General features: G+C 42.7%; 1 protein-coding gene across 5 annotated transcripts in view; it reads left to right on the top strand.

The window, feature by feature from the left end:
* Positions 1-408: 408 nt before the first annotated feature.
* Positions 409-11262, top strand: part of LOC136844492 (coiled-coil domain-containing protein 97-like) — a 112390-nt gene continuing 101536 nt past the window's right edge. For 2 of the 5 annotated variants that reach the window (XM_067113806.1, XM_067113804.1), the window contains exons 1-2: positions 409-566; positions 1203-1478. In XM_067113806.1, coding sequence (XP_066969907.1) covers positions 1204-1478 — 275 coding nt within the window. In that variant the 5' untranslated portion in view covers positions 409-566; position 1203. Of the gene's footprint in view, positions 567-1198; positions 1479-11262 lie in introns of all 5 variants that reach the window. The other 3 variants (XM_067113805.1, XM_067113802.1, XM_067113803.1) reach the window with 2 other exon arrangements.

The raw sequence follows: 11262 nt of genomic DNA, 5'->3' as shown, positions 1-11262 counted from the left end.
GAATACTATCACCCTCTCAAAACATCATAAAATCCAACACGAAAATCCTTAGGTTCTATAAACAGCATCAAGATAATTAGCATTTTTTAAGTCCTCGGGATGCAGTTTGTTCCCTACATGTACAGTACAAGAAATCTAATTACAAGCAACACATTTTATGTGTTGCAAACTAGAAATGATCTAGTTATTAACTCAATAACCATCTGTTGACTGATATATGAGTTCTACAAATTTTGACCCCGATACTCTCACAAAGTGCGTAGACATGAAATACTGTAATTATGGTTCACAGCCAGAAAGCCACTTGCATATAGCATGTGTACAGGTAACACTTCAACCGCTAAGTAATTATCAAGTGAAGTTAGCATATCTTGGTCTTATTTTCGTGCTGTATCTTATCATTCTCAGAATTAAGAAGAAGATTTGTTTACGTTCGGAAGACAGAGTTGAACAAGCACCCGTCCGAGAGAAGTTCCTGTCCTGTGATAGTGTTGTCTATTGCACATTGTAGTCTCAGGGCCAGTAATATGACAATAGAAGGTTACTGAACAAATAAATAATCCAATGTAAGTCAATTTATTTTTCACTGCAGGGGATTTTGGCTATTGACACTGCATAGTAACCCCAATATCGAGTTTTGGTATTAAAGTAATGCCAGTGAGCGAATGTAGACTGAGGCGTCAGAGCTATTGTAGGCTAGGCCTAGAAGGAGTATATGTAATAAGCTTTGCATTACAGAGGGAATAGACCATGGCCTAACCAGACTAGCCTTTACCTAACCTAACCTTGCACACTGTACCTTAACCTGGTTGGCGAGTTAAGGAGATTGAAGAGCACAGCGTTAAAATGCCAGTAGGCTATCAAGTAGGCAAGTGGTATCAAGCTAGTATAAAATAAAAAAAAATTTCAACCTTTCCTAGACGCCCCAGGATGGGTTAGGTTGCAGTGAATATGCTAGTGTGCAATGCAAGTTAGACTAAACTCTAGCCTTTTTTCTAAAATTTTTATTACAGACATAACCCACAGACTTTACTGTAGGCATAAGGCTATAGGCCAGCCTAGGTTAGGGCTTATTTTAGTTTTGGGCAGCCTGCAAGTTGCTTAATGTAAATCTTTGGCATACAGGTATTCAGTTTGTCTTGGAAAATAAGTTTAAGTAGCATAATTTCATTATAAGGTAAATTTCTTTATTTTTCAGCCAGAATGTGGGGAGAGTTTGAAGAATCAGATAAAAAGAAGAATGACTTCAGTAAAAATGACCATATTGAACCTCAGCAGAGTACACCAGCTTGCCTCTCTCAAGACTCTGTTGACGATGAAGCACCTGTTCGTCCTTTAAAAGATCGCATAATTCATCACATTGCATCTAGTTCTGTGGTACTGAAAAGTCAACAGCGTTATGAACCTGATCTAACCTTTCGAGAAAGGGAGAGAGTAGTAGAAGAGCTCTTAGAAAAACCTGGAAATTTTCTGTACAGGTAATGGCTTTTCCATGATTTCTAATTTTCTCTACTTTGTGATAAAGATTCATTGTACATATCTGATAGTATAGATTGTACATATTTTAAGATTTTAAATGTTAAGTCTAAGGGAGAGCTGGAAATGTAAATTATCTTGATAAGTTTACAAAGCCGTGGAGAACTTGAAAAATAAATCAGTCAGATTTATTTTTCAGAGATATTTAATAACATATTTTGCTAATTGTTGCAGTCCACAATAGTTATGTCCCTTTACCAAGAATGCGTTCATATGTGATACAAGTTTATAATGCCTCTGATATCTGTAACTCCCTCTGAGGGTGGAGAGATCATTCCCTAGATAACCAATTAGCAACCCATGGTTTCATGTTTAGTTATGCAGTACTATCCATGGTGCATTGCAGAGTGATTCTTTTTGTTCTTCATATCTTATTCACTTGTCATTAAATTTTATCATTGTGTATTTTTGGTTATTACATTGTTTAAGTTTTATTTTGAGTCATTTGAAAGTACATGGTGTATTTAATGTTATTCTATTGTGTGAAATGTTTCTTTGCTTAGTTACCGGCTTTGTCATCAATTTGTACACAAAGTCTTAATCTTCAGTATTCTTTATCCCAGTGTTATTTTTGTACCAGCGTGAATTTTGGTTGATTAACTATATCATTGTTGTGACTAAAAAAGGCGTGGCTGCTGCTACCCAAGCTTTATTCATCTCAAGCACAAGTTGACCTGCAATAAACAAAACCTCATAGTACTGCTGCAGAATAAATTTAAAACTTCTGACTAGTCCCAGTATAAGTGCTGGACATTGCAACATGCAAATATACAAAGTAGTAATATAGATACACTTCCTATGTACAGCCTAATACACAAATAAAAGGAAGGAATCTTACATGCTGAGTGGATGATAATGCCAATCCTTGTTGTAAACAAACCTTGAGTATGAAACTGGCGATGACAAAAGTATAAAAATACAAATGACAGTTGTATGAAATTTTGATACATATTTCAACACTCTTCCTTCCTCTGTAGATGAAAATGGGGCCAAGTCATGAACTGAAATGACCTTCATACATCCTGATGTTTAATGTTGGAGTATGTCGGGTTCACATCCAAGATCCACCAACGGCTCATTCTCACTTGTTCAGATAAATCTTCTCAATAGTACTGGTCATGGTGTCATGAGACAAGAAAGCAGAGAGCTCCCACAAGATGAGCAACGTGGGAATCCAAAGAAGTGTTCATGTGATGTAATGTTTGTAGATGTGGACAAGAGGGATCTAATGGGGTGCAATATATCATTAAGCACCTGCCCATTGCTGGCCAGGCAGGTTGTGGATTTTAGGGCCAACTGGATTGCCTTCCATGATACTGTTGATCTTTTCCACTCGAGCATTGCCAATTGGTTGATATGGGGTAGTATGACTCATTGCGACTCCCTTCAGAGAGAGAAAGGCCTTGAGATCCTTGGACTTGAATGATGTGCCATGATCAGAGTGAATGTAGTTAGGCATCCCAGACTAAATTACTGCCATCGTGTTCATGTTGGGATATGGGAATGCAAAGGGGAAATATGAATATTCAACAACTGAGTAAATAGGGGTTGTATGATGTTGTCGGAAGAGGTCCTTTGAAGTCAATACTAAGCTTATCCATCTGTTGTGTTGCTTTGAGTGTTTCTTCTTGAGGCTGGTAGAATTGTGGCTTTAACTCTGCACAGACCTTACAGGATGCACAAAGCTTTCTGACATCCTCAGTGGAAAGTAGGAGATTCTTTGACCTCACAAAGTGCAGCAGATGGGTCACTACAGGATGACAAAATCCATCTTGTAGATCAGTGAGTGTAGATGTGGAGATAGTGGAACAACGGAAGACCCAAGTAATGGTATTGTGGACCACATTTTCTTTTCATGGATGATAGTGTACTGTATAACTGAAGGCTACAAGTTCAGTCCTCCACTATTGAATCTTGCTATTCTTGAGCTTGGTTGTTTTCAATTATCAAACATGAAAGCTACAGAACATTTGAAGTTGCCTCATTTACATAAAACTTCAATGATGGCCATGGCTTCCTTTCCTTCAGTGTGATAGTGCACTTCGCTTCCTTGTGTAGTTGTAGACATGAATGCCACAGACCTACCACCCTGGTTTGGTGCTGCTGAGATAACTACTTCAGAGGCATCACATTCAACTTCAAAAGTAAGTTTTCATCCACAGAGTGAAGGGTGGCTTTTTCTAGTTCTTGTTTGAGTAGATTAAATGCTTGCAGGGCCTCTTCATCTAGAGAAAACTTCTTTGCACTTGATAGTGGTTGAAGCTTGCCTTGAGAAATCCTGTATCTATTTGGCGTAGTAGGTGAACATCCCCCCATTGCCCTCTTCAAGGAGCCCAGTTTGTATAAGGTCAAAGCTCCTGAAGTGGGCAGAGTCTCTCTGGATCTGGCTTAGACACCATTTCCCACACAATATCCATAGACATTGATGGAATGCATAGACTTAGCTGTTTTAGAAACAATAAGAGTTAGGCATCTTTCACAGCTGATCTCAAGAAAGTGTTGTGTGTTCTGATTATGTTTTTAATTATATCCAGCAATGGTGATGTTGACCAGGTAAAGGAAGGCACCTTGTAGATTTTCCTCTTTAACTAACTTGTCCATGGCATGGCTTGTTGAAATACGAGTTCCATTTGTCACTCCAAAGGGAATCCTGCAAAACTAATACAGACATCCATTGGCTTCAAAAGATTTGTGTATCAGGTATGATTCATTCAGTGGTACTTGGTGATAAGCACTTTTCAAGTCAGTGGTAGAGAACACACTACTTTGAGAGATCAGTCACCAAGTTGTCAGTTTTCGGTAATGGATAAGCATCCAACACTGTATACTGATTTACTGTTTGGGAATAATCAGTGCACATCCTCTTCCTATGCCAGTCTAAGGGGTCCTTCACTATCATTTCCTGTACCCTCCGTGAAGATAGGCTAGTTTCAGCTATGCCTTCAGCAAGCAGATGGTTTGTTTCATCTTCAAAGGATTGCTTGTTATCTCTACTGAACTGTCTTGATTTGGTTGCAGTTGGTTTGTATTTAGTTGACAGACATGAGAAAAAGAGATGGCTCCTCCACTGCAGCTGCTGCTAGGGCACAATACAAGTCAGTCCCAGGTAGGCTGAGTAGAAATTTAAGTCCACCATTCTCAGAGGTTAAACTCTAATGCTGTTTTTGGAAGTCCTGGCCAAGTAGTACTCCAGAGCACAGATCCTTCATTAACCAGAAACATGGATGAATATGTCTGTCCAATGAGATGAGTTAGGTCTATAATGATGTGACCTGGAGAGTTTGCGTGCAATATCTTATGTGCTAAAGTGACATCCGTACCTGATCGATGCATCCACAGTTTTAATTCTCTTGCAGCATCCTCATCTATGTAAATGTTGTCCCTGCAAGTTCACTTAAATTCCGTACATTGACTGTTGTTTAGGTGGCTGCTCAGTTGAGACTGGCGGAAGGTGGTACTAATGACTGCTGCAAGGATGGACAGCCAAGGGAGTAGCTTTAGCTACTTTAGTCATGCCTGTAGGTGATTTTGACTTGTGCACTGGAGCAAAATGACCTTTCATGGCACAATTAATGCAGGTGGCCCCATTTGCTGGACAGTCATTATGATTGTGGTATTGCCCTCTGCAAAAATAGCACCTTCTTTTTAAGTGTGTAACTTACCCAGTAGTTACATTGTTATTGTTTCGAACCAAACGGCAGCTAGAATTCAAATTTTGCGCCAGCAAAACTAAAAACAATATGGCGGCTAGGAGATACCCCCTCTGTCCACTGGTGGAGGAGTGAGGAACTACTTTAACACAAAACTTCAGTCGTTTCGACCGGCTTATGCTGTTCACACTTGTTTGCAGCAGCTGCTAGAATTCAGGATTATTCTGTTTATTGGAATTTGGTGATGTACTTAGTGTTTTGTCTTCAACAATTAGTTAGGACAAGCAGTTACATCCTTTCCAACTTGTGTTATTTTAGCTACCCTCTTTTCTTTGCAGTATGTCAGACTCAAGCTCAGGTAAGAACAGGGCAATTAGAGTTTGCAGCAAAGGATGCAAAAGTAGGTTAACTAAAGAAATTTATGATGCACATACCGTTTGCGCTAATTGTAGGGGTCAGGACTGTAACCCGGATTTAACGTGAAGAATGTAGAGATTGGGATGAAGGGAAGTGGAAAATTTATTCTACTAGGATGAAAAAATTAGATACTGATAGGAAGCGGAAAGCTGGAGTTAGGGCTTCCTCTAAGGAAGTAGGTATAGTGCAGCAGATTGCTGTAAAAATCGTTCAGATAGTGAAACAAGCATGAAATTTGGCACAAACATTCCTAAGACTACGCTCTCTTAGAAAAGGGCGCTGGCCACCTGAAAATCCAAGATGGCGGTTATTTTTCAAAATGGCCGCCATCTATGTTGAGATTCACTGGTTTGGGAGCATCTATTGGATGGAATATGCCAGTTTTTTTTTTTTTAAACCTCGACTTTTAGGTTATAAAAATGTTCCATACCACACATTTTATTGAAAACCCTTACTAAATGAATTGTAACCAAGATGGCGTACAAAATGGTTGCCATAAAAGTTTTTTTTTTCTATCCACAGCGCTAGCAGACATAGAGACCAACTGTTTTTATTTAATGGTATATTCATGTGATCAGACAGTTTAACTAATATGCTATTTTCAACTGAAATAGTAATGGTATGGTCACATACAACATTGTGTCTAAGACTGTAACCATAAAAAGAAAAGAAGAGAAATACGGACTAAACGTAACCAATCTATGTATAGGTCTCTCAACCTACACCTTTGAAAAATTCGAGGATAAGAAGGTAGGCATAGCATGACACGTTGGATGCTCAAGCTAGATTATCTACTGAAGAGAGGGCAATATTTATCTAGACTTCACATTTGCAAGTGCACAGAGCTGTGCAGGAAGACCCAGCTTGTAGCACTTGCACCTTTCCGACAGCCTGCTTTGCATCCACATTTGGTAAGCTGTTGGCAACTCTTGGCTAAGGGCGAGTTGGTTGTCCAGAGGACTTGCCATGCTTCACCAGACTTTTGCCATCCCCACTCAGCAGGGTTCTCTGGCTGTGGCTGACACTGGGTGGCCTGCCCCCACACACAACCAGCCTGGCACGCAGCACGCTTGGTGTGTTGGAGGAGAGCTCCCCTGGTTGGTGGAATGGCCTCATATGCCCTTTGTTTTCTGGCAAACATATCAAGTCTAGCCTCATCCACAGTGCCAGCAGTGCTGGATCTTTCATACATAAGTATGACAAACCTCTCCAGGACCTTCAGGTCACTCTCTTCCACTCTGAGAGGGTAGTGACTCAGTTTGGAGAACACAGTGGAGGCCTCTGGAAAGATGTTCCATGTCTGCCAGGCGGTCTTCTTGCCCTTGCTCGGAAGGCTGACACTGTATCACAGCCTGTGAACGCATGGAAGAAGAGCATGCCATTCACCTTCTCCTGGCCCAGAGAGTTGCACAGGTCATGCACAGCAATCCAGCGCAGGCTCTGGCCTTGGCCAAATGCCACCCATAGCTTCTCTAGCCCTAGATTGTGGAGAGTGGAGAAAGCACTGACTGCAACGACAAGAACATCTGTGTCATTTGCTTTAACCGTGATGGTCTTGGCTCCATGTTCTGTGGCATATTTGGCATGGAGAAAGATGCGGGTGTCAGCTTCCTCATGAGAGCACTTTTCCAGTCCCTGAAGACTAGCCTCATGAGTGCTGAGGACAGCAGACCCTTTCGTGGCAATGACAACATTTGTGGCAGACATCTGGGCAACTTTGTCTGCCAGGAACTGGAACAACTCTGTCTTGTTGGCATCGTGTCTTAGGAAATTGCGCCAATTGGATGGAATTGTGTTCTTGTCTGTCACCTTGCGCCTTCCTCCTTGACCACGTTGGAGCCTGGTCTCAGCTTTGAGGCTGGATGTATTGTATACATCAAATACAAGATGTGATGATGTGTACTTGCTGCTATAGGATTGTATCACAGGCAAGAAGTCGCAAAGTGCATAGCCCTCAAAGGTCTTTCCTTTCTTTGGTGGCAAGGCATGGACCAAAGCTGATCCATCTACAATGAGGACATCAGTCTTTGGTTCTTTGTCTTCTAGTGTAACATGACTCTCCAGGACCGAGGTCAGCTGAGACTTCTGACATGTGTACAGCCTACCACCCTCACTAAGGGAAGCTGGGAATGTTTGATTCTCGTGCTGGAAGAATTCCTGCAGATCACATTCACGGCTCTGACAGGATATAAATAGCTTTGAGAAAAGCTGGCAATCCTCCTTCAGAAGTTTCTGCTTTGACTGTTCTACAGGAGCAGCTTCTTGCCTGAAGAAGTCAGTTCTGTTCTTCTTTATCGGCTCATAGAAGGAGACTGCATTGTTTGCCAAAGAGTCTGAAAACTTCTGAAATTTAGTGCGGCCTCTGTCAAGGTGTGTCTGTAGAAGTTCTGCTGAGCTGGGGTGGGCAATGTCTTTGTTGTCAATGGAATACAGATCCTGGCTCTCTTCCTGAAAAGGACTTCCCAAGTGTTGCAAAGCCAATGACAGCTTGCTGACTCTCTCCAAGAATGTCTTCTGCAATGCATGAGGTGTTTGTTCATGGTGTGTTGTCTGCTCATTAGACTCCTTACTTTGAACCTCTGTTTCGTATGCAGACACCAAGCAGATGATCTCTGGGCCAGCCACCATCCATCTTCTGAGTGCTGACGGATCTTCAGTCAGCCCAATGGCTCCGCCATCAGCCTTTATAAAGGCATTGGTCTGCTCATGAGCTTGGTCAAGAGCCATTGCTGAGAACTGGCGACTGGTCTTGTGCACAACAAAGTTGCCAGCCTTGAACTCCTTGTGCAACTCTGGGTGTGAACTCTCTAGGGTAAGCATGTCCCTGAGGTGAATAGGCAGCCAACGAGCATAGTTTGTATTATTGTTGGAAAAGAAGTAGGGTATCAGCTCATGCAATGCCTGGCAGTAGAGGACAAAATTGGCCTCACGGAAGGACCTGATCAGTAGGAATATCACAAGTTCCATAGACAACACCATGTGCCAGAAGTGGAACTGTGGACTCTGCTGTCTTCGAAGGTCACACCACTCCTCAAACTCTAATGCCTGCTCATTGTTGTGTGCTTTCTCAGCACAGTAGTCAGTGTATGCTGTCCTCAGGAGTTTGTACAAACTAGAGGCTGTAACCTTGTGCATCTGCCGTGTCCTGGTTACACTTGCAGCTGACAGGAAGGATTCTGCAGTTCCAGATGAAGCAACTCCTGCCTCCACCAGAGCTCCTGTCCAACCACTGCCATGAAGAAGAGTACCAAGAGATGTCATTGCTGCCATCTCAATGTGCAGACCACCAAACATTACCAGATACTTGTCTTCGCCATACTGATCAGGCCACTGCCACTGCACCTGCTTTGCTACGGCATAGATTGGCTGATCAGCTGTGATTATGGGTATCTGGCCAGGGTTCAGAAAATCAGTGACATCCTGCACTTTCTGCATCACGTGTTTGATCGTAGCAACAGAATGAGCCTGATCACGCAGGAGAGGAAGCAATGAAGTTATGGTTACTTCAAATTCTGGGCTTCTCTTCATTGAAGCGTGATGAGCTGACCACGTCAGATTCACTGCATCATCTATTTCCTGGGTGACTATGACCTTGTCTAGCCACTGATACTCCAGTGCAAGCTGTGGCCCCAAGATATCTGTGGGTGGCTTTGGTATTGCAGTGTTTGGTGGCACAGGGTTCTTTGTTTGAAAGGAAGCTGGTGAGATGTTTGTGAATGTGTCCGGCAATTCAGGCACCGACCTCACTTTCTCAGGTGCAAACTTTAGTTGCTGTCTTTCCTGTCCAGTGTTCTCCTTGGTGGGGTGCTGAAATATGGAGATGCTAGTTCCATGGAAGGAGGTAGTGGCAGTAGTTGCAGATGGGTTGTGGTCGATGTTGTCCATCACTGCAGTGGTGAACAACCCTTTTCGCAGTACTGGGGACAGACCACACCCTCCTCCACATATTGCTAACTGTGGCATCTCCTAACTGTGCAGAGACCTCCAGTACTCTGTCATAAGAGATACTGAGGCCATACTGATGTAGCATTTCAACCAGGTTTCTCTTCCTGGTTTTGGCATAGACTGAGAGTCCCATGTAGACTGGGAATGGTGTTTCTCTGTCTTTGGAGTGTCTATGAGTTGTTGCTCCCTCTTTGTATCAGGAGTAGCAGTTGAACTGCATGAGCTGTGCAATGGCCTGGTCTGACTTTGATGCTCCAAATCGTAACTGTGACTTGATGTCAGCCCCATGCTCAACCATCCCTACAAACTGGAGCAGGAGAGGAGGCACAGAATTTCGTACACAAGCCTCAGAAAATGTGCCATCAGACCGTGACTGATGATCAAGTATAGACTTTCTGAGAATATTTGCTGCTTTAGCAATGATAACTGCCTCTGAAAGATCAGATGATTGAGCAAGTGCTTTTCCCACATCCTTTTGAAATGCAAGTAATACATCTCTGCCAGATTTATGAGCCTCAAGTTCTGGAATTTCTGCCAGAAGTTTGTCTTTGAGTCTCGTGGAATTTACACTTGGTGACTCTACACCTAATTGTTCCAGACGTTGTTGGTAGAGGTGGCAAATATCTGCCAGCCGAAATGTGACTGGATCATCTGAACAAAGGTTGTTTTCAACAATGTATGTCATCAGTTCTGACAGAACTAGTGGATACACATCTGATTCTGACTCAGTGCTACCTTGGTCTTTCTCAAGGCTCCTCAGGTAGGACCTTTTTCTGTTGTAGAGGGCACAAAGACAGGCATGGTGATACTTAAACTCCTGTGCAATGACATCCCCACCAGTCAACTTAGCAAGGAGCTTGCCATCACTAAGTATCTCTGCACATTCACGCAATTTCAAGTCAAGGCCCTTAGTACTAGCCTGTCTGAGATCAGATGCAGGTGCCACTTTCTCACAGAAAATGCAAACTTCATTGTCATGACTGGTTCGGCGCAGTTTTTTGCGACTAGTCTCAGTGTTGCTGGTCTGGTCATTGGATTGTCGCTTTCTTGCACGGTCCAGTTTAGTGTTGTTAAACAACAAGCGACAGTTCACATGGTATTTTGCTGCATTTTTCCTGAGAGTGGCCTCTATGCCATCACGTTCATCCAGCCTTGCTGGATCCATTATCAGTGGCATTTCATTAATTTCACTGAACATGGGAATGTTCCTTGCCAGCATTGTGTACCCATCATGGTCTAGGACATGATGACTTGAAGGTGATGTCAAGTGCTCACCTCTTTTGTCCTTCTGACAAAGACAACACAAACTCCAGTTTGTTTTTCTACTGCTCAATATTGGATTGGCATCACATTCTGCCATGATTTCACTTTTGATTAAGGCCGAGGGGTTATCCTTTTACCACCTTAAACAAAGCACACATTCCTGTATGGGATTCAACTAGGTTCGGTCTCCCTACACCTAGCCCGATCATTCATCCAGTGCCATTTAAGTCCCGTGTGATCTGTACACCATCCGGGTAAGTACATGAACCATCATGTACAGCCCCCATACCCTTGGCTCGGCTCTCCGCCGCTGGCACATCCTGTCTATTCAGGTGCGGCTATCTAACTATAGCTGGTCTGGGGCTGTTAGACAGCATTTGGGACACTAAACTAAACTATACTACAACTACTAGTCTAAGACTACAGGATTAGTAAAGCTGGATTAGCTGGC

The sequence above is a fragment of the Macrobrachium rosenbergii genome, chromosome 12, assembly GCF_040412425.1.
Source record: "Macrobrachium rosenbergii isolate ZJJX-2024 chromosome 12, ASM4041242v1, whole genome shotgun sequence".
Lineage (NCBI taxonomy): Eukaryota > Metazoa > Arthropoda > Malacostraca > Decapoda > Palaemonidae > Macrobrachium > Macrobrachium rosenbergii.
The sequence above is the reverse complement of the archived record's forward strand: the minus strand, read 5'-3'. Positions and strand labels throughout refer to the sequence as shown.